The following is a 20,950-nucleotide window of genomic DNA, read 5'->3' on the forward strand; positions in this document are numbered from 1 at the left end:
CCTTTCAGGAGCCAGGCTGGTACACTGACAAGGAGTTGCGGAAGGGGGGGGGGGAGCATTTGTCTGCAGCTCAAGCTGCCCCTGGGCCCACACACAGGCTCTGCTTGGAGTGCTCAGACCCAAACCAGACCGGCCCACTATCAGCGGAGGTGTGCGGGTGGCTGGCTTTGCTCTTCCACTTCAGCCTTGCCCTGGAGGCCTGCGTGGAGCTGCAACCTGCAAGGAGGGTAGCAACCCCCCCACGTGGCCCCCCACAACTCAAACGAGGCCACGTGGGAAGAGGCCCTGGCAGCTGCTAGGTCCAGCCTCCTGCAAAGTGCTGCTGCTGCTGTGCTGCCCTCCACATCTGGTGGCGTGACCTTGTCCCCGGAGGACTCCCTCCGCTGCCCGCCAAATCGCGGGCCCTGGTGTTTGGCGATCCGGCTTTATTAGATAATGGCCTGTAATCTATGCCAGCCCCCTGCCCGCCGCCACAGCTTGGGCTTGCCCTAATACTGCCTGCCGCCTGCCGCCAGCCCCTCCTTTAACGCTAGGGCACAGCTGGAGAGGTTTGGCCAGACAGGGACCACAGCTGGGGTGTCCTACATTTCCAGACCCATGAGGCACAGCCTCCCCCCCCCCTTTGCCTCCCCGGGCATCTCCCATGAGCCAGGAGGTGCTTCCAGAGGTGCTCAAATGGACAGAAAGACGGACGCCCCCGCTGCACCCGCGTGGGAAAGACAAGAGCCCAGCGTCCCCTTGCTCCAGGCCTTCAAGGCCACAGGGCTGCCCTGAGCTCAGAGGCTGAGGGAGCCTTCCGCTCGCTCGGCCCACAACGAAGCCACCACCGGTGTTGTGGAGCAGAGTGGTGGTGGGGGGGCGTTTGCCCTTAGGGGGCTTGTGACGGTGGCGCCCCTCGCAGCTGACCAGCTACATGCCCTTGGAGAGAAGGGGACGGACGAAGGCTGTGCCCTCCTTTAACGTCGGGTGGGTCAGCCCTTTTGCCCCCTGAAAGATAATCAGTATAATGCAAGTGGCCCTCGTTAAACCCCCAGATTAGCTGTTATAATCCCATGTAAACATTGCCAAGGAATCAGCTCAGGGAGGCAGTGGTTGTACTGCAGAGAGAGTTACACGGGATTTAGCCTGTTTACCAGTTGATTAATTCCAGGCAGGAAGGGGGGGGCGGCACAGGGCTAGGCTGGGGCTCAGCACCCCCCCCCCCCCGGGCACAGTCAAGGTCACCTGAGCAGGCGGTAAGAACGGAGCAGCGGAGGGGTGGGGTGAGGGTAGAGCAGGCCCAAGCGACGCCACCGCCACACTTGCTCCTGGGCTTTTATTCAGAAGCACATCCAGCAAGCCCAGAGCCCACCGCGGCCCTCCGGCCCTGGGAGGCTCCTGCCTTTCCCACAGGTCCCGCTCAAGCATCCAGCATGTCACGTTCAGCCACAAACCAGCAGGGCGAGCACCGCCCAGGCAAGCAGAGCAGCTCCTTCCGAGGAGACAAGTGCAAGCCCACGCCAGAGCAGGGCCGCGCTGCTAAGCGTTCTGGGTAACTGCAGAAGGCCCAATCCAGGTACGGTGCTGGCCCCATTGCCACACGGGCCGGGCCGCCTCTCCTTGTCCAGAACGGTGAGGAAAGAGCCAGGCCCGGCTACTCTGCCAGGGTGATGATGTCGTAGTGGACGCCCGGCTGCAGCGGCTGGACCTGGTCCGTGGCAGGGTCCGTGCCGAAGGGGGCCTGGGCCATGGCTGCATCGGCCACTGCTGCGGAGAGAGGGAGGGAGGGAGGGAGGGAGGAGTAAGCACACAGAGCCGGTGGGGGTGGGGGGCTGCCGGCTGCTTCCTCAAGGCCCTGTGACTCTCTCCCCCTTCAAGACCCAGGCTGTGCAAGTGCTGGGCCTGCCGGCACCACGGGCCCGATCACAACAGCCCACAAAGGAATGGGGGACGGGGGGGACGAAGAGATAGGGTTACGCAGACCCAACAGAGGGGCAGAATCCGGCCCCACCAAAGCCCAAGTTCTGCAGCTCGTGGAGAATGAGGGCGTTTGCCGGAACTCCCCCCATTTGCATCTGAGTTGCACAATTTAATTGTCCAGTCTCTGCCCTGCCCTTGACTGGGCTTTGGAAGACAGATGGGAGGCAGAACCGAGGCAGGTGCCGAGGAATCAGGGAAGAGCAGCCCCCAGGCCCTACCCCCTGCGGAAACCAGCTCTTGCTCCGTGTCCCAGGAACCCACGTCCGCACTGAGATCACCTCGCTCTATTTGTCTGGTCTGTCTGACGCTCACGCTCCGTACCTGTCACTGCAGAGTGCGCTGCGGCCTCCAGCTGAGCCTGCGTGACGAGCTGCTGCCCTGGAGACACAGGGACATACTGGATCTGCAGGGAGAGAAAGCGCGGACCTGAAGGGAGGGAGGGAGGGAGGGCGGGCGGGGGCAGCACCGCCTTCCTGGCACCCCTATATCCTGCCCCCAAAGCAGCCACCTGCCCTCCCGTTCCGCGTGACTCCAGCAGCTCAGCCATCCTGCTTTACACTCCTCCCTCCCAACGACATGCCGGGGGCGGGGGGGGAGAGATCACACTGGCGCCCCGAGGCCCCACCCTTCCCCAATGCCTTCCGATACCTGGGGATCCTGAACAAACTGGCCACCTTGTTCGTACTGGATATGAGTGATTTGCCCGTCCTGTACCTGGGAAAGTAAAGACAGACCGTGAGAGCATGCTGATGGGGGAGGGGGAGGAGAGACAACCCCAGAATAGCGTGTGGGTGTGGTGGGCAGGAAGACCTCAGTTCATAGAACCATAGAATAGCAGAGCTGGAAGGGGCCCACAAGGCCATCGGGTCCAACCCCCTGCTCAAGGCAGGAATCCACCCTAAAGCATCCCTGACAGAGGGTTGTCCAGCGGCCTCTTGAAGGCCTCTAGTGTGGGAGAGCCCACAACCTCCCTGGGTCACTGGTTCCATTGTCATACTCCTCTAGCAGTCAGGAAGTTTTTCCGGATGTCCAGCTGGAATCTGGCTTCCTTTAACTTGAGCCTGTTCCAACTGCTTCTCACCTGGATGTGATGGCCTTCAGGCAGAACCACGTATTCGTGGGGCAAGAGGTGCTGGACGCCATCCTGGGTGATGATGTACTGGACCTTGGGAGGGAGGGAGGGAGAGAGGGAGGGGGCAAAAGAAAGAAAGACGGACGTTTGAGCTCTGGCCAGACCAGCTCCTCGCCCTCCCGCCGTCCAAGGTTACTCCTCCTCCTGCTCGGATGCTTAAGTCCCTGCAGCCACCAACCTGGTTCTCTGCTGTCACCAGGTGCTGCACCATCTGTCCATCTGCTGTCGTCATGATCTCTTGAATGTAGGTGGTCTCCTCCTGCAAGTATGCTCAGGCTCAACTCTGGACCCAAATGTCACAGAATCATAGAATAGTAGAGTTGGAAGGGGCCTATAAGGCCATCGAGTCCAAACCCCTCCATCTCCCCACACCCAGGCATCATCAGGGGCTGGTGCTTTCTGGTATACCAACAAATGATTTAGACCTGGTTCACACATAACACTAACCCACAGTTTATTTAACTCACGGGTTGTTGAATTCTGGGGGTTGTGGTGCGTGAACCCAGCTGTGCTAACAAGACATGGTTTGTTAACCACAACCAACCCAGAAAAAGAATCCATTGTTTGTTGTTGGGTGGGTGTGAATTCTGGGTTGTTTAAACCATGGCTGTCATCACATGAGAAGTCCGCTGGTCTCTGTCCACCACTCTGCCGCTAAGATCATCTTCTTGGCCCGCCGCTCTGACCATGTCACTCCACTTCTGAAATCTCTTCATTGGCTTCCAATTCACTCCAGAATCCAATATAAACTTCTCCTGCTGACCTTCAAAGCTCTTCACGGTCTAGCTCCTGCCTATCTCTCCTCTCTCATCTCACACTATCGCCCCGCTCGGGCTCTCCGCTCCTCTGATGCCATGCTTCTCGCCTGCCCAAGGACCTCCACTTCCCTTACTCGGCTCCGTCCTTTTTCTTCTGCTGCCCCTTACGCCTGGAACGCTCTTCCAGAACACTTGAGAACTACAAACTCAATCACTGCTTTTAAAACTCAGCTAAAAACTTTTCTTTTCCCTATAGCCTTCAAATATTGAGTTTGTTCTGACTCTATACTGTTAGCTTCTCCCTACCCGGTGCCTGTTTACACTTCCCTGTGCCTGTTTGCATTCTCCTTCCCTCTTTATTGTTTGCTACAACTTATTAGATTGTAAGCCTATGCGGCAGGGTCTTGCTATTTACTGTGTTATCTGTACAGCACCATGTACATTGATGGTGCTATATAAATAAATAATAATAATAATAATTGTTTCGCCAGGCTAGAGCGGTGGCAGACAAGAGTGGTTAAGAACCCCAGCTGCTCTGCATGCCAGTATTACGGCGCCACAAAGACATTTGGAATGCAATGCAAGGCGGGAGTGGACGAACAACCTAAGGGTTGAGAAAGAAAACCAGGGTTCAATTGTCTACCAGACAAACCCTGGGTAGGGCATCAAGCCACAGGTTAACCATGGGTTAGTTCTACGTGCGAACCAGGTCACAGAGACAAATTGGTAAAGCCAAAACCAGTAGGGAGATGGCAAAGTGGTAGCGGACGACAGCTTCGTTTTCTCAAAGGTTTGGGACATCAACGGAAGCAGATGGGCAGCAAAGCCCCAAGATGTGTGTAAAAAGGCATGACAATATTGGCAGTTTATCTCCAGCCCCCTTTCCAGCGAATTTCCCTTTCCACGGCTGCCTCACGCCGGTTCAGCAGTTCCCCTGCGCTGCCTACTGTGCAGCCCCCCCTCAGCGGCACCCCTGCCTCAGGGCCCATCAGTGAGGGGCACAGTGAAATAGGGGGTTCAGCTCCACTCCCCACCTCTTTAGATTTACTTATGCTGAACCACCAAGGAGAAACGTGACACTAATCGGCCTGCAATTTCACTCATCCTCAGGAGTGGATAAAAATCAATGATTTTTTAAAAATATATATTAAAAAGTCGGATTTTTAACATTTAAATTGGATTTTTTTAATAAAATGCTTTTTGAGGAAATATCTATCTAAAGATAGTTTTCTATTTAAGATACATTATAGTCCAAAGGTTATTCATCATGAAATAAGGATTCGTTTTTAATTGTGTAGCTTGAGGCTGTATATTCATGCAATGTTTAAATTTTATGGAAAATGAATTCCATTAATCCAAACTCTGTATTTTGATCTTGTATCAATTTTTGCTGCGTGGTTTTATCCTGGTGGTGCTTTTTTATGCTGTATTTTGTATTTGTGTTTTTAACCTGTTGGTTGTTTTTATGATGGTTTTAATTTTTGCGAACCGCCCAGAGAGCTCCGGCTATTGGGTGGTATAAAAATGTAATAAATAAATAAAAATAAATAAATAAATGAATTCACAACGTCATGCTCTTCCAGAGGTTTCTGTAAGATTATTGGGCATTTTTTCTTTCTAGAAGATATTATTATCACAGATGCTTGTTTTTACAGTTCTCAAAACGGTGAATTTGTGTCTGCAGAGATCACAGTCCCATTGTGCCTTTGAAAATCTACGTACACAGAATCAACCTCTGACCTCTTAAATGCTAAGTTTCAAAAAATTAAATAGAGTGCACTTTTTGGGGGGGGGGGGGAAGGGAAGTCACATGATTAAATCGAGTCTTTCCGAGTAGTGATTTAAATCAAATCCACCCTGCTCACCCCTTTATTAAAATCATAGAATCATAGAATAGCAGAGTTGGAAGGGGCCTACAAGGCCATACAGTCCAACCCCCTGCTCAATGCAGGAATCCACCCTAAAGCATCCCTGACAGAGGGTTGTCCAGCTGCCTCTTGAAGGCCTCTAGGGTGGGAGAGCCCACAACCTCACCAGGCAACTGGTTCCATTGTCATACTGCTCTAACAGTCAGGAAGTTTTTCCTGATGTCCAGCTGGAATCTGGCTTCCTGTAACTTAACCCCATTATTCCGTGTCCAGCACTCTGGGAGGATCGAGAAGAGATCCTGGCCCTCCTCTGTGTGAAAATGGTTACATTGGGACCCTCTCCAATCCCGTGGGAAAGTGCCCGATATCAGGGTCTTGTTAGAACTTCAGCAATTTCATGCTTGAGTTCTTAACGAACTCTTCCCTGAGTCTAGCTGGGGCTTCCAAGAGGCCCAAGCTCTGTGTTCCAAAGCGCTGCCGCCGCCGCAGCCCTTGCATATTGGACACTGGGGACAGACAAGCAGGTCTGTCCCCATCAAGCCCTGCTGGCAGCCTCCCTATGGCGCCCGGGAGACAGAGCGCGGCGCGAGTTGCCGTTTCTTGGGCTCCTTTGGCTCTTGGTAGAGTCAGTCTGCTCCTGCCGGCGGCTTTACCTGGCTGGGGACGCTCTGCTCTTGCGTCATGATGATATGCTCCTGCCCCAGAGCCTGCTGGAGCCTCTCTGGAGCCAGCACAGCCTGGCCAGACTGCAGAGCTGCTGTTGGGGGTGTGAGGTGGGGGTGGGGGGGAGAGAGAGAGAGAGAGAACGTGTCAATGGGGCTGCTCAGCACGGAACTGCTGCCTCCCTGACGCAAGGCATCGGGGCAGACACAACAGTTCACTCCATGCATGTTTTGGCTTCCAACATCAGCCCCGTGGCACGCAAATTACAAGGGGGGAGGGGATGGAAAAATGCCCTTTGCAGGGTGGGGGAAGACCCCTCTCCTCCACTCACTCTGCAGCGTGGCCAACGCTTCCTCGTCACTGTTCAGGATGATGGTCTGGGAGGCGCTGGGGGCCAGCTCAGGCGGCGGCTTCCCTTCTGAGCTGTGTAGCCGCTGCTTGTGAAATTTGAGGTGTCCGTTGCGGTTGAATCTGCGGACAGAATAGCTCCAGTTCCAGGTTCACTGCGGGCAAAGCTGGGCAGCTGAAGAGCGTCTCCCCCCCCCCCACGGCCCTAGTAGCCCCCGGTGCCACAGGAAGGGGGCGCCCCCATGCGTGCTGTGAGAGCGCCGTCCCTCGCCCACCTCTGGCCACAGACGTGGCAAGCGAAAGGCTTCTCGTTGGTGTGGGTCAGGGTGTGCCGGCGCAAGTCCTTCTTGTTCTTGGAAGCGAAGCTGCAGTGCTGGCACTTGTGGGGCCGGAGGCTGGCGTGCTGCTCCATGTGGGTCTGGAGCAGGAAGGGAAGGAGCCAGCTCAGGGCCATGGGCCCGGGAACGAGAGGCGGCTGTCGAAGCCCGTGACATCCCAGATCCAGCCACTCGCTCGCTCTCGCGGCCTGCAAGCTTCTCCAACACCCGCGTGTCTCGCCTACCCGCCGCCCACGGCCCCTCTGCTGCCCCCTGGTGGTGGGCACATGCGGCTTGCCCTGCGGCCTCTTTCGCCCGGCGCTCCTTGCAGAGGAACAGCTACCCACCCGGACTTCTGGCCACACGGCTGCCGTGAATGGGCAATCGGGGCACTTGAAGGCGCTGGGGCCGACGTGCGCCCGCTTGTGGCTCTCCATCTCCGCTCGGCCTGCAAAAGTCGCTGTGCAGATCTTGCAGGAGAACTTTTTGGCGGAAGGCGCCTTGCCCGGTGGCTTCTTGAGGGAAGGGCCCTTGCCCGGGGCCTGCTGCGTAGGCAACCCAGCTTTGTTGCCGGGGGGCTCCCCGTCCTCGGGGGCCAGCGCAACAGCCTTGTGGGCTGACCACGTCAGGCACTTCACCAGGGGCCACCGAAGGCTGGCCTGAGCGTCTGCCGGCTCCCCACTCATCTGCTGGAGGCAAGACCAAGAGTTAGGAGGCGGCCAGGAGGCGGCCGGGTAGGTGGGTGGGCCCCCTCCACCACCACCCCACCCGGGCCCCTCACCTCCACACAATGCTGCCGCCGTGGCTGGCGGCTCTCCGGAGTGCTGCTGGGAGTCGTGACGTCCTTCAAGGTCTCCCTTATCACGGCTTGCCCAACTTCGCCGGGGCTCTCTTCCGCCTCTGCCTCCTCCTCCGCCTCCTCCCTGCCAAGAGAGAGGCAGCCCTTCCTCATGTCACACCCAGAAATTGAGGGCCACAAGTCAGGGGAATCCCCTGTGCCCTCTCTTCCCGGCCACACACACACTCTTCTCACCCATACAGCGTCCTGCCGGCCTCCCCGCTCTGGGTGATGATGCTGTACTCTGTCGCCCCGCTGAAGGGGATGGTGACCTGCTGGAGCTCAGCGGCCCCCAGCGCCGGCTCCTCGTAGACCTCTTGCACCAGGGCCTCGCTGTGCTCCGTCACGTGCAGCGTTAGCACCTTGGTGGGGGGCTCCTCGGCCAGCTGCTGCTGTTCCTGGGGCTCGGAGGCCTTCGGCGAGCCGCCCGCCTTCACCACGGCCACCTGCAGCAGGGACAGAGCCTGTCTGGCGTCAGGGGCTCTGGACCCACCCGGACCGAGCGGGGGCGGCACATGACAGGGCAGCCTCACCTCGAGAGTGCTGGAGGGCAGCTCCCGCTGGCTGCTCACGTTCAGCAGCAGGTCCAGTGCCGTTTGTGTGGCCAACTCGGCTGAGCCCTCCACATCTGGGGTGGGGGGGAAAGACAGGCGTCAGGTGCAGCGCGTGCGTCTGCTTCTCCACCCTTATTAAACTACCAGGGAAGGGGGGACGACAGCTTTGACATTCTGCATGGCGCGATTCCGGGCACGTCTGCATCCTCACAAGTGCGGGAGGGGGGTCACGTGCTAGCCCAGCCCACCACCTGGTTAGGCAGGGGGCCCCTCCACCAGCCCCACTCCGAAAACAGTGGAACAGAGAGAGAGTTGGTGACGCTGAAGAGGGAAGGGGCTCCCGGGGAGATGTCTCAAACAAGGGAGCCAAGCCTCTGAGCCGGCCCAGAGCTTGGGGGGGTCTTTCACGGGCTTGGAACAACCCCTCCCAAGCAGATGCAGGTTGTCCAGCCTGAATGGAAACGCCCACCAGCACAGACGGCAGCTCACGCACTGGACAAGGGTCTCCCCTCCCAATAGCGGCAGGAAGACGGCTGGCGGATCCGTCCCATCCCTCCGTAAGCTCTAAGCTTTCCAGCCCACGCCCCCCTGCCCACACACCTGACTCGTAGATGATGGTGGCCCCCTCCAGGGCCTCTGGGGAGAGGACGGGGGGCTCTGGAGCAGGGGGGTCCGGCACCGGCGGCTGGTAGGCCACCTGCTGGAAACAGAAGACTTGAGAGCAGCTCCGGGGAGGCGGGGGGAGGGAGGCGGCAGGCGAGGGCTGGGCCCTTACCGGTGGGGGGGTGGGCACCGCCGCCTCCCCGGCAGCCTGGCCCTGGCTGTGCTGCAGCTTCAGCTCCTCGATCTGCTGCAGTGTGAAGAAGGGGCGGCGGCGGCAGGGGGGCTCCTCCGGGTGCCGCTCCACCCAATCCTCAAAGTTCTCCACGTGGCGGCACTGGACGTGGAGGCGGAGGTTCTTCTTCTGCTTGGTGCTGAAGTGGCAGAACTCACAGGCAAACGGCTTCCCTCCTGCCGGGGGGGGGGGGGGGAGGCACACAAGGGGGGGCAAGACGAGGACTTAGCGCTGGCCGGCCAAGCTCCGGGACGCCGCGGCCCAGCTCCTGGCCTCCCCTCCGCACAGGACCGGAGTGCCAGACAGAGGAGCCAAGGTTTTCAATTGAGGAGGGGCAACATTCACAAAGGGGGGGGGGTGTCCGAGGGCCTCCACTTGGATCTATTCCAAGATCACGATCACCACGAGCAGAATTCCAAGGGCAACGGCTACAGCTCCTTCTGACATCTCATGATGAGCGGAACGTTGGCTACCAACGCAGGCCGCAGGGATCTGGGAATGAACCAGAGCCTTGGTCCATATTGCCCAGGACCGTCGACACGGAACGGCAGCCAAGGCCTCCCGGGTTCTTCCCCAGCTGGAGATGCTGTCGGGGACGGACCGTGGGCCCTCCTGCATGCCCACCGGGGGCTCTACCACTGAGCCACGGGCAAACGGCTGGCACTTCTCCCCTGCCTGCGCTTTCGGCTTCCCAAAGGAAGGGGGCCGCGTGTGCCTTTGACAGGGCCGCCTCGGTCGCAGGCTCACGTCTCTGCTTTGAACAGGAGAGATCACACGTGCGTGTGTGTGTGTGTGTGTGTGTGTATGGAGAGGGGGGGCTGCCCCACTTCCCTCCCTAAACGGTGCCCCCGGTTAGCAGACAAGTCATGGCAGCGGCCAATCACTGGTGAGCGTCAGGGTCTTGGCATGCTTCCGCCAGACCGTCCACGGGGGGACTTGCAGTGACTCCCACTCCAAGGGCCTCTTCGCGTGGGAGGGAGGGAGGGAGGGAGGGAGGCTTCTCTTGGGCCGGGGACGAAGGCGGGGGCCGGGTTCTGGAACCCGCGAGGGAACCTTGTTGGGGCAGCAGCGCAGACGACGCGGCCCAGGACCTCTGCTGGGAAGAGCTGAGCGAGCAGCTCTTGGCTCAGACGGCCCGGGGGGGGGGGGGCTGCAGGGGCCCCTTGGTCTACAGCAGCCCTGCAGGAGAACACGCCCCCCCCCCCCAGCCTCGCTGCCTTGTGGCTTTAAAACCTCTGCTCCCCCCCCACACACACAGCCAGAAGCCGGCCCCCACCTGTGTGCTTGACTGCCATGTGGGAGAGCAGGAAGTCCTCGCGGACGGTGGCGTAGGCACAGAGCGTGCAGCGGAAGGGCTTGTCGTTGATGTGCAGCAGCTGGTGGTTGAGCAGCACTTTCTTGTCCTCGCAGACGTGCTCACAGAACTCGCACTTGAACCTGGCCAGCAGGAGACCCCAAGTCACGAGGGCTGCCCCCCCCCACCGGGCCCCACGGGCCATGGGGGCCCCTCATTCCCCCGCCCCCCCCCCAGCAACGCAAGGGGTTACCAGTGCTTGGCAACAGCCTGGATGTGGGTCAGCAGGTGCATCTTGAAGGTGTAGCGCTTCTTGAAGGACTTCCCGCACTGCAAGGGAGCAAAGGGCACGTGCTCGTGTCGCCGGGGGAGCAGCCGAGGCTCTCGGCCCACCCCGCCTGGGGACCCCAAGGGGGCGCTCCGCCCCCACACCTACCTTGTCACACATGTGGGGCTTTTCGGTGCTGTGTGTCTTCATGTGCTGGGTGAGCCGCTTCTGCATCGGGTAGACACGGTCACACACGGGGCAAGGGAAGGAGCTCCGCTTGGGGGGCTGGAGAGAGAGAGAGGGAGGGAGGGAGGGAGGGAGGGGCTCGAGTGACAGGAAGCCAGATGCCGGGCAGAGAGCAGCACGACAATGGAACCAGTTACCTAGGGAGGTGGTGGGCTCTCCCACACTCGAAGTCTTCAAGAGGCAGCTGGACAACCCTCTGTCAGGGATGCTTTAGGGTGGGTTCCTGCATTGAGCAGGGGCTTGGACTCGATGGCCTTGTGGGCCCCTTCCAACTCTACTGTTCTACGAAGGAAACACACCCACCCGCAGCTGATCAGGGCAGCCTAGCTGGGGTGGGAGGAAGCGGAGAGCCCTCCTGCCCACCCTGGGAAAGGCGCTCCGGTGAGCTTGTTCCCCGGATTCTGGGCCGGGCACAACCCCGCGTGCAGCGTTGGCAAAGTGCTGCCTCTCAGCTGCCCCTGGCAATGCCAAAGCAAACTCCCACGTAGGGTTGTTACGAGGGCAAAAACAAGGAGGCCGGGCAAAGTCCTTCTGCAAGGCAGGAACACTACGCAGCAGGAGGAACTGGAGGCGCTGACGAAGAGCTGCACACTCACCGGGTCGGCTCGCTTCTTCCTAAACGAAAAGGAGAAAGAAAAAGCTGGTTAGGCCGCTAGGACCTACCCTGGCCCAGTTGAGTCCTGCAGCAGCAGCTGCCGCCCAGGTCCGCGTGGGACCAGGAGACCCCCTTCTGGCCAGCCGGCTGGAGCGCAAGCCGAGTCGGAGGCCAACGCCACCTACTTGTCGCGGTTGTGCACGGCAGAATGACGGATGACGTCCTTCTTGTACACGCTGGTGTAGTCACACTCCTCGCACTTGTACGGCTTGCTCCCCGTGTGGTTGAACATGTGCTCCTGCAGGGGGCAAAGCGGAGGCTTGAGGCCCTGGTCTCGCACACACACGCGGCCGGCAGAGGCAGGGAAGGGCTCCTGGGGCGTGAAGCTCACCTTCAGCGAGGACCAGCGCCGGGAGCGGTAACTGCACTGCAGACACCGGAAGAGCTGAGGGTCCCCGGCCTCGTGGGAGTTGACGTGGAAGCATAGGTCCTCGTGCGTGAGGAAGCGAGAGCCGCAGATCCGGCACAGGTAAGGGCGCATCAAGGGCTTGGCTGACTTGTAGCTGTACCTGCAGCAGTAGCAGATCCCACGGGTGCTCAGGCCCAGGAGCAGCCCAAGCCCAGGCCCAGGCCTCCCGCCCAGCGCCCGCAGGAGCTGCCCGCTCACCTGTGCCCCATGTACTTGCGGTATTTCTTGCCCAGGAAACGGTGAGAGGGCCGGCCTCGCCGGCGGGGAGTCATTTCGGGTTCGGCGTGGGAGGAGGGGTCCCTGTTCTCCGAGTCGGACTGGCTCACGGAGGGCTCCACGAGGCTTTTGCTGCTAAGAGGCACCAGGTCTGTGGAGCAGGCCGCCTCGGGGCCCTGCAGGTCTCCCAGGGGGGCACACTGTGACGAGACCACCGGCTCCACTTCACCACCTGCCCATTGGAAACAGTCGCCATAAGTTGGGGGGGGAGGGCGTGGAAGACTGCTTAGAGCCCGGGCAGAGGCAGAGTTATCTGGGTAACATGCAAACAGCTCACTTTGCGAAAGGCGGCTGGCAGGGGCAGAGGTGCACACACAGATGGCAGCATCTAAAGAATTAGCCCGGCCCCCTGGAAGATTTAGGGTGAAGACCCATCTCTGAGCACCTCGGTTCCCCATCTGCAAAGTGCTTGTGAAGAAGCCAACAAAATCACAGCACAGAGCCCATGATGGCAGCAGAGAGCCACATACCTCGGGCAAAGCCCTTTAAATCCCTCAACAGTGTTGGTGCTGGAGCAGACTCAAGGCTGCCCTCGCGCCCACAGCACTGTCTCGCCTCGCGGTGACCCACCGGATGCCCCCACAGGAAGGACACGAGCGCAGCAGCCCCCTCCCACCCTCTGGCACCGAGAGGCGCCCGCAGCCTCCAAGACGGGAGGAGATGCGGCCTTTCTAGGCCAGGGCAGCACAACCCACTCTGGGTGCCGCCCGCAGAGAAAACGGCAAACCAGCCCGTTTCCCCCACAGCCCGTCTTCTCAGATGGGCCGCAGGGAGAAGACCGCTGGTTCTACACTGCCGCCAGCAGCACCGGAACAGCGATTCCCACTGGGGTTGGGGGTGGTGGAGGGTCCCCAAGCAACCCCAGAGCAGAGGCGGCCCTTGGTGCTGGAAAGGTCGTGCACCCCAGATGTGCACGGACAGGCCTGGCCTGGCCTGGCTGCTGACATCCAAGAAGGATCTTGGGGGTGACGACGCTTCCGAAAGCGTCCGCACCGCGGAACGGGGCCCATTCCACGTCAGGCGCCATTAGGGCGAGGCTGGAAAGCAAAGGGGCCCGAAGGACCCTCAACGGCACCCACGCCGCAGCAGGGCCTTTGCACGCGCTCTGCCCTGCTCCCCGCGGCCCTCCTTACCCTCTGGCTGCGGGAGGGCTTCCAGGCGAGGGAATTTGCGGGGTCTTCCTGGGCGTCGGCGCAGCCGCTCCTCGCTGGAGGTGGGAAGGGGGCGGCTGAGCTTGGGCAGACGCCCCCGGGGCTCGTCCTCAGCTGGGTTGTAGTCACTGTCATCTGCAGCAGGAGGGACCGAAGGCCGGCACACGGTGAGTGGCGTACCAGGAGGGCCACGGGGCCAGGCAGCCGGTCAACGGGGGCCGCTGAGAAATACCTTTGGGGTCGTCAATGGCGCCGGCGTCCACGATGTCATCGTCGTCGTCCTCTTCCTCCTCCGGCTTCTTGCTCTCCGGGGCCTTCGGCACAGGAGCCCCTTTCCGCGGGCGGCCCTTTTTCTGGCCGGTGGCCGACACTGAAAGAGGGAAGACAGAGATCGCTTGCAGGCGCTGGCCCGGGGGGCTGGGGGGCTGCGCTGCGTCGCCCCCACCTAAGCGCAGCCACTCAGCACCTCGACCTGAGCCAGGCCACCAGGCTGGGCACCACCCGCCTCCCGCCCCCTCGGAGAGTTCCGGCTTGCCCTGTACACCACCCAGAAAGCTTCGGCTGTGGGGCACCACACAGCTGCAATGAATGAATAAGCGCACAATTCACCCTCCCGAGGACCTCTGCGAGCCAGCTAGGAAGCGCGGCCTTTCCTTTCCCTTCCTTCCGCCTCCCAAGACATCTTCAAGGCCAGAAAAGGGGCGGGGGGGGGGGAGGGAGGGGGCAAGGAGCAGGCCTCCGTGGGGCTTCAGGGCTCTGCCTCGCTCCGCCTCCTGGGGCTCACAGGCACCCGATCTCGGGACGCCGGCTAAAGCCGCCTGCTGCACTCACAGGGTGGAATCCCGGTTCTCTGGGCAGAGGAGTCGCTCTGCGGGCGGCAGGCAGCCTTGCGGGGGGGCGGGGGGCGGGGGGGGGGCTGGCAGCCGCACAGCCAGACGCACCTGGCTGGAAGTGCCGCTCCCGCATGTGGCGGAGGAGGGGCTGCTTGGAGGCGCTCTTGTAGCGGCACATCCGGCACCTGAACTGCTGCACCACGACCACCTCCATCAGCTGCTCCAGGCTCTCCAGGTCGGGCTCCCCAGATGGGCCCAGCTGCACGGGCGGCTCCAGAGGGCCAGGGTGCTCCACGCACGTGGAAGTGGGCCCCTCCGCCAGGGCTTCCGCAGCCAAACTTTGGGCCACGGCAGAGCTGGCCACGCGGGACGTCACAGGAGCACCTGAGGCCGAGGGGGCAAAGCGCGCAGACGCCAGGGTCAGGTGGGGGGGCGGGCCTGAGCGCTCCTCGCCCCCTCGCGCTGCGGGCTTCCCCTGTAGGAAAGGCTGCCCTGGCCACGAAGGGCCCCCTCAAGCTGCCCCCCCAATGCCCTGCCGGAGGAGGCTGGGTCTGCCCCAGGCTTGAGCCCCCGCCCCCCACCCCTAACAAAGCCGCTGGACCAGAGGCTTTCTCCTCCTCCTCCTCCTCCTCCGCTGCCTAGCAGGAAGTAGAAAGCCACGGAGCTTTTCCCACCGTTGTCCGGGCCCTGCAGGATGAGGTGCTGGGTCGTTTGTGCCCCACCGTCTTCTTCGCTGGTCACGGCCATGCATCCTGCGTCAGGAACATAAAAAGGTGAATCAGCTTCTTTGCCAGCGGAGTGTCGGGGGCGAGAGGCACGGGCGATTGCCAAGGCCTGCAGATCGCGGGGAGAGGCCCAGGAGGAGAAGGGCCTGCGCTGCGGCCCGCCCCTCGCTGCCACGGCTGCAGCTCCTGCCCTCTGCACCGCATGCCGTCACAGGACCTCGGCTCACGGCCCTCCATGCGCTCACGTTGAATGACGTCCGGGCCAATGGTAGACTCTATGATCTTGTCGATGGCGGAGCCCAGGTCAGAGGAGGTGGAGGCTGCGGAGTCGGACACAACGGGAGCCCCTTCTGCAAGGACGCTGGAGTGAACGAGGCCCTGGGGGGACGGAGAGGCCGGAACAGACTGGCTCACAGTGGAGACGCTGGAGACCAGGGCGGACTGTGCGATGGAGGAGGAGTCCGGCAGGTAGGCCCTGGGCAGGTGGGCATCTGTGCTGGAGCTGCTCTCGGGCACTTCAGCCTGGGCAGGGAAGAGAGGGAGGGAGGGAGCCTGGCTTGCCTTTCGCCTCAGAGGCTTCGGTTCTCAAGGGCACGCGGAGGAAAGGCAGGAGGCAACTCCCTACGGGCACCTGCTGCCCTCCCACCCTCCCAGCCCATAGGAGGGGGCCTGGCCTGCGCGGTCTCTCAGCTGGGACTGGTGGCTTCCCTTTCCGAGGCGGGCCTAGGAGAGGCTCGCCAGCTGGTGCAGCCCCCTGTGAACCAGAGTGCTGCACTCGATGGGGCTCTTGGTCTGACGCAGCCTCAGGGCTCTCCTTACGACCCATACCAGGGAGACCCCTCCGCTGTCTGAGCTCTGGCCCACGCCGGATTCATCTGCTTCAGCGAGGGTGATGGCCACCAAGGCGGCATCGCTGCTGTCTGCAGACACGGCCTCCGAGGTCTCCATGCCAATGCCACTCTCCGAGGGCTCTTCTCGCTGCCCCAGCCGGGGGGCTGCATCGCTGCTGCTCTCCACTGCGTTCTCCGCCTCCATGGCCAGACCTGTCAGAGAGAGGAAGGCACGCTTGTCCCATCTCCCACTAACCCTGAGCCACTAAGCGCTGCGGGCCGCCAGCCAGCCTTTCTCCTTAGGTAGAAGCACTGGACGGTGGAGGAGGAGGAGGAGGAGCGTTCTGTTCCCAAAGGAAGAGGGTGCCCCGAGAGGTCAGAAGGCAGGACGCCCGACTCAAGGGCTAGTTCTTTCCCAAGCCGTTTTATCAGGACAGTACACAGAGTGGGTCACAATTCCCTGAATGGGCAGGGCTATACCATATTCCCTCTTGATGTTATAAACTTGGGCGCTTTCTACACCATAGAGCAGTGGTTCTCAGCCTTCTTAATGCCGCGACCCTTTAATACAGTTCCTCATCTTGTGGTGACCCCCAACCATAAAATTATTTTAGTTCTTCTCTACACGATCCATTGTCATGGGATGGTTTGCTAATGAAAATAATACATAACAATAGCTTTAATAATACAAAAGATGATACGTGACATAGTTCAGTCAATACAGTTTCCTAAGATTATCGGAAATATGTGTTTTCCGATGGTCTTAGGCGACCCCTGTGAAAGGGTTATTCGACCCCCAAAGGGGTCCCGACCCACAGGTTGAGAACCGCTGCCATAGAGGGAGGGATCTCCTGATCGTGAGATCCTCCCCTTTTTAAAAAAAGAGCCCACCCGGCCCGGTTCCTTCCCTCTACTGATCCCCGCTACTCATTGGGAGGAGGGCAGAAGCCGGGAGGATCCTGAGACCGTGGGAAGAATCGGGTTTTCCCAGGGAGTACTTATTCCTGGGAAAACTCGTTCTCGTCCCTCCTTCCTCCTGGGAGTCCCTGTGCATCATTTGGACGGGGCTGGTGATTTTGGGGCTGGTGTTCTGGAACTGTTTTGCTTGCCACACTGACCTGAATGGGAATATCCCAGCTTCCGTCAGAGCCGGCTTGTGCTTCAGAGGGACCAGAAAATGACCACCATCATCATCATCATCATCGGGAGCTTTCACACTGAGCAAGGAGGAAGAGGGATGAGAGTCAAAGGCCCCGCAGGGAGCAACGCCTGACCAACCAACTGAACGACCCACCTGCTTCCCTCTTCCTCTTTCCCCGCCCCCACGAAGTTCAGCCAAGTCAAACCTTGATGGCTTCGTAGACACAAGAGCTGCCCCCAATTCGCTGGTTCTTTGTTCAAATGGGGAATCAAGGGGCAAGGCAGAGCGAGGGGCCCCTTTCCTAGAGGACCCCCCCACCTCTGGAACGGGCTGCCATCGGGGGTGTGTGTGTGTGTGTCGGTGGGCCCCATCATCATCATCGCAGCCTAGGAAGGCCCTGGAGACCCACTTCTTCATAGAATCATAGAATAGCAGAGTTGGAAGGGGCCTCTAAGGCCATCCAGTCCAACCCCTTGCTCAATGCAGGAATCCACCCTAAAGCATCCCTGACAGATGGTTGTCCAGCTGCCTCTTGAAGGCCTCTAGGGTGGGAGAGCCCACAACCTCCCTAGGTCACTGGTTCCATTGTCGTACTGCTCTAACAGTCAGGAAGTTTTTCCTGATATCCAGCCGGAATCTGGCTTCCTGTCACTTGAGCCCGTTATTCCGTGTCCTGCACTCTGGGAGGACTGAAATAATGGGCTCAACTCTGGCATTTCCCTGATTGTGTTTTATGGGGTGGGGTGGGGTGGGGGCGGGGGCGCTTCCCTTCCTTCCCTTTCCTCTTCCTACAGGCAGCTGCATTCCACGTTCTCGCCGCCACTCCGGCCAGGGGTTCTACTGCTGGCGCTTGCGGATTGCGGGATTCTCTCTGTCCGCCCCGCGGGGGGCAGCGCGGCGGGCTTCCCCACCGACAAGCGAGCCACGGCTCGCAGGTGCTGCCCGGCCTGGAGGGAAGACAGGGGAGCTGGCGCCGCTCCGGCTCCTGTGGCCCCTTCCCGGCCCCACCGGGCCACGCAGCCCCTCGGCCGCCAACACCGGGCAGCGCAGGCCGGGCGGGGAGAACGGGCAGAGCCAGCGGAAGCCCTCGGCCCCAGACCGCAGGCACTGCCTCCGACGCAGGACGGCAGGCAGGCAGGCAGGCGTCCTACCCCCCCCCCCCCATGCAGCCCCTCTCCGAGGTCGGGCCGGGCAGGGGGCGTCCGTCCTCGTCCCCCTCCCTCCCCAGGCGAGGGGCTCAGAGCGGCGCATGGCCGTTGCGTGGGGGCAAAGGGGGCTCCGGCACCACTGGGGGGGGGGTCGGGGAACGGGGGTCTTCCTCCCAGCACACCCCTCCCTTCCCCTGCCGCTCTTCCCCCCCCCCGGCTGCCCCCATTGGCCCAGCGTGTGCGCGTGCGCGCGCTGGGCGCCGCTCCCCTCCTCCGGCCCCCTCCCGCGGGGCCTTGTCCAGGGCGGGCTGCCCTTGGCGCTGCCTGAGCCCCCGCTCGGCCGCCGCCATCTTGCCCAGCGCCCCGCCGCCCGCCGCTCGCGGAGACAGCGGGCGCGGGGCCTCCCGGCGCCGCCTCGGCCTTCTCACCGCGACAGCGTCCCCCGGCGGACGCCTCCTGCTCGGTCGCCAGCCGCCGCCGCCTCCGGTCCGGCACCCGCGCGGTCGCCATCGCCGCTTTCCCTCACCTGGCGGAGGGGTTCGCGGGCCGCGCTCCTCCGCCGCCTCCTCCGCCGCCGTCATCGCTCGGCCGGAACTACTTCTTCTCGGCCGGTGCCGCCAGCGCCGCTCCTCCTCCTCCTCCGCTCCCCACGGCCGGCGACGCTTCTTCTCCTGCGGGGCGGCGCGGCGCGGGTCCGGCTGCCGCCGCGAAGAGTCCCTGCGGTTCCGACCCGAGGGATTATTTCCCTGGGTCCTACGCGGAGGACTCAGGCGTGCGGTGCCGAAAAACGCGTCACGTGGGGGACACCCGGATCACGTGCGAGGGGCGGAAGAGCCGAGCCCCTTGACCCGGACGCCTGGGTCCGCGGAAGCCGCGCTCGCTGCCGCCGCCGCCGCCTCCGGCTGCCTGGAGGGCCACGCTCCCCTGCCTGTGCTGCCGGGGAAGGGAGGGGAGGGGAGGGGGCTTGCGTTTCGCCCCCCCACCTTCTCCCCGGCAGCTCGGGGAGCGCAGCCCCCAAAGCCCTCCCTCCCTCCCTCCCTCCTCCTCCTCCTCCTCCTCCTCCTCCTCCTCCTCCTCCTCCTCCTCGGGAGCTGTTGCTTCAAGTCCACGGCTGCTTCGCCCTCATGGCTACGTGCCTCCTAAGGACCCGTGTGCCCCAGTAGCTGAGGAAATGGGCGGGAGGGTGTCTTGCCTCGTGGGCCCCTGGATCCACGGCCGTTCGGCCCCTGTACAAACAGAGCGCTGGACTAGATGGAAAACAACAGAATGGAATTTAATAGGGATAAAAGCGAAGTTCTACGTTTAGGAAATAGAAACCAAAGGCACAGTTACAAGATGGGGGATACTTGGCTCAGCAATACTACAAAAGAGAAAGATCTTGGAATTGTTGTAGATCGCAAGCTGAGCCAACAGTGCGATATGGCTGCAAGAAAGGCCAATGCTATTTTGGGCTGCATTAATAGAAGTATAGCTTCCAAATCCCGTGAGGTACTGGTTCCTCTGTATTCGGCCCTGGTTAGGCCTCATCTAGAGTATTGTGTCCAGTTCTGGGCTCCCCAATTCAAGAAGGACGCAGACAAGCTGGAGCGTGTTCAGAGGAGGGCAACCAGGATGATCAGGGGTCTAGAAACAAAGCCCTATGAAGAGAGACTGAAAGAACGGGGCATATTTGTTTGTTTATTTATTTATTTATTGAACTTATATACTGCTCCCATAGCGAGGGCTCTCTGGGCGGTTTACAGAAATTCTAAAATTAAGATTAAAACAAGTATACAAAATTTAAAATTCTAAAACTCAGAACATACATAAAGCATTAAAAACCGTTAAAAAACTAAACATGTGGGTGATTAAGATGTGCCACCACATGCCTGTGCAAAGAGGAAAGTCTTAACCTGGCGACGGAAAGATAGCAGCGTTGGCGCCAGGCGAGCCTCATCAGGGAGATCATTCCAGAGTCTGGGGGCCACCACTGAAAAGGCCCTGTCCCTCGTTGCCGCACTCCGAGCCTCTCTTGGAGTAGGCACCCGGAGGAGGACCTTAGATGTTGGACATAATGACTGGGTATATTCACATCAGGAGAGACGTTCCATCAGTTATTGTGGTCCCAAGCCGTGTAAGGCTTTATAGGTCAAAACCAGCACCTTGAATTGGGCTCGGAAACATACAGGCAGCGAGTGCAAGTGGACCAGAGCAGGTGTTATATGGTTGAACCTTCTGGTTCCCAAAATCAATCTGGCTGCTGCATTTTGCACGAGCTTAGCCTGGAGAAGAGAAGATGGAGGGGAGACATGAGAGCACTCTTCAAATACTTGAAAGGTTGTCACCCAGAGGAGGGCCAGGATCTCTTCTCGATCCTCCCAGAGTGCAGGACACGGAATCACGGGCTCAAGTTAAAGGAAGCCAGATTCCAGATGGACCTCAGGAAAAACATCCTGACTGTTAGAGCAGTACGACAATGGAACCAGTTCCCTAGGGAGGTTGTGGGCTCTCCCACACTAGAGGCTTTCAAGAGGCAGCTGGACAAGCATCTGTCAGGGATGCTTTAGGGTGGATTCCTGCATTGAGCAGGGGGTTGGACTCGATGTTCTTGTAGGCCCCTTCCAACTCTGCTATTCTATGATTTTATGATTCTTCTACAATATATACCTGAGAGATGGGCGTGAAAGTTGGTTTGCGTGTTCAGAAGTGAGTTCACTGCCTTT

The 20,950-nt window shown here is 60.5% G+C and overlaps 1 protein-coding gene across 9 annotated transcripts; it reads right to left on the minus strand.

Annotated features, from left to right (window-relative positions):
• Positions 1 to 1,296: 1,296 nt before the first annotated feature.
• On the minus strand, positions 1,297 to 18,771 carry ZNF335 (zinc finger protein 335). Of its 9 annotated transcripts, none has more exons than XM_063147507.1 (29): positions 17,306 to 17,632; positions 17,078 to 17,176; positions 15,958 to 16,172; positions 15,375 to 15,651; positions 15,079 to 15,156; positions 14,513 to 14,788; positions 13,804 to 13,941; positions 13,554 to 13,706; positions 12,343 to 12,592; positions 12,067 to 12,244; positions 11,861 to 11,973; positions 11,677 to 11,695; positions 11,003 to 11,119; positions 10,820 to 10,896; positions 10,549 to 10,709; positions 9,213 to 9,448; positions 9,038 to 9,134; positions 8,417 to 8,511; positions 8,079 to 8,329; positions 7,827 to 7,968; positions 7,393 to 7,734; positions 7,004 to 7,146; positions 6,712 to 6,851; positions 6,371 to 6,474; positions 3,270 to 3,350; positions 3,041 to 3,124; positions 2,608 to 2,673; positions 2,281 to 2,362; positions 1,297 to 1,746 (listed from the first exon to the last, which is right to left on the minus strand). In XM_063147507.1, the coding sequence occupies exons 3-29, from the start codon at positions 16,162 to 16,164 to the stop codon at positions 1,634 to 1,636; spliced, it is 4,020 nt and encodes a 1,339-aa protein (XP_063003577.1). In that variant the 5' UTR covers positions 16,165 to 16,172; positions 17,078 to 17,176; positions 17,306 to 17,632; the 3' UTR covers positions 1,297 to 1,633. The 9 variants fall into 9 exon arrangements, 8 of the variants coding, with proteins under 8 accessions (XP_063003577.1, XP_063003576.1, XP_063003571.1 ...); XM_063147506.1 differs by having other exon boundaries at positions 9,038 to 9,137; XM_063147501.1 differs by lacking the exon at positions 17,306 to 17,632 and adding an exon at positions 18,677 to 18,771 and having other exon boundaries at positions 9,038 to 9,448.
• Between the last annotated feature and the right edge of the window lie 2,179 nt (positions 18,772 to 20,950).

The sequence above is a fragment of the Elgaria multicarinata genome, chromosome 1 (assembly GCF_023053635.1).
Source record: "Elgaria multicarinata webbii isolate HBS135686 ecotype San Diego chromosome 1, rElgMul1.1.pri, whole genome shotgun sequence".
Lineage (NCBI taxonomy): Eukaryota > Metazoa > Chordata > Lepidosauria > Squamata > Anguidae > Elgaria > Elgaria multicarinata.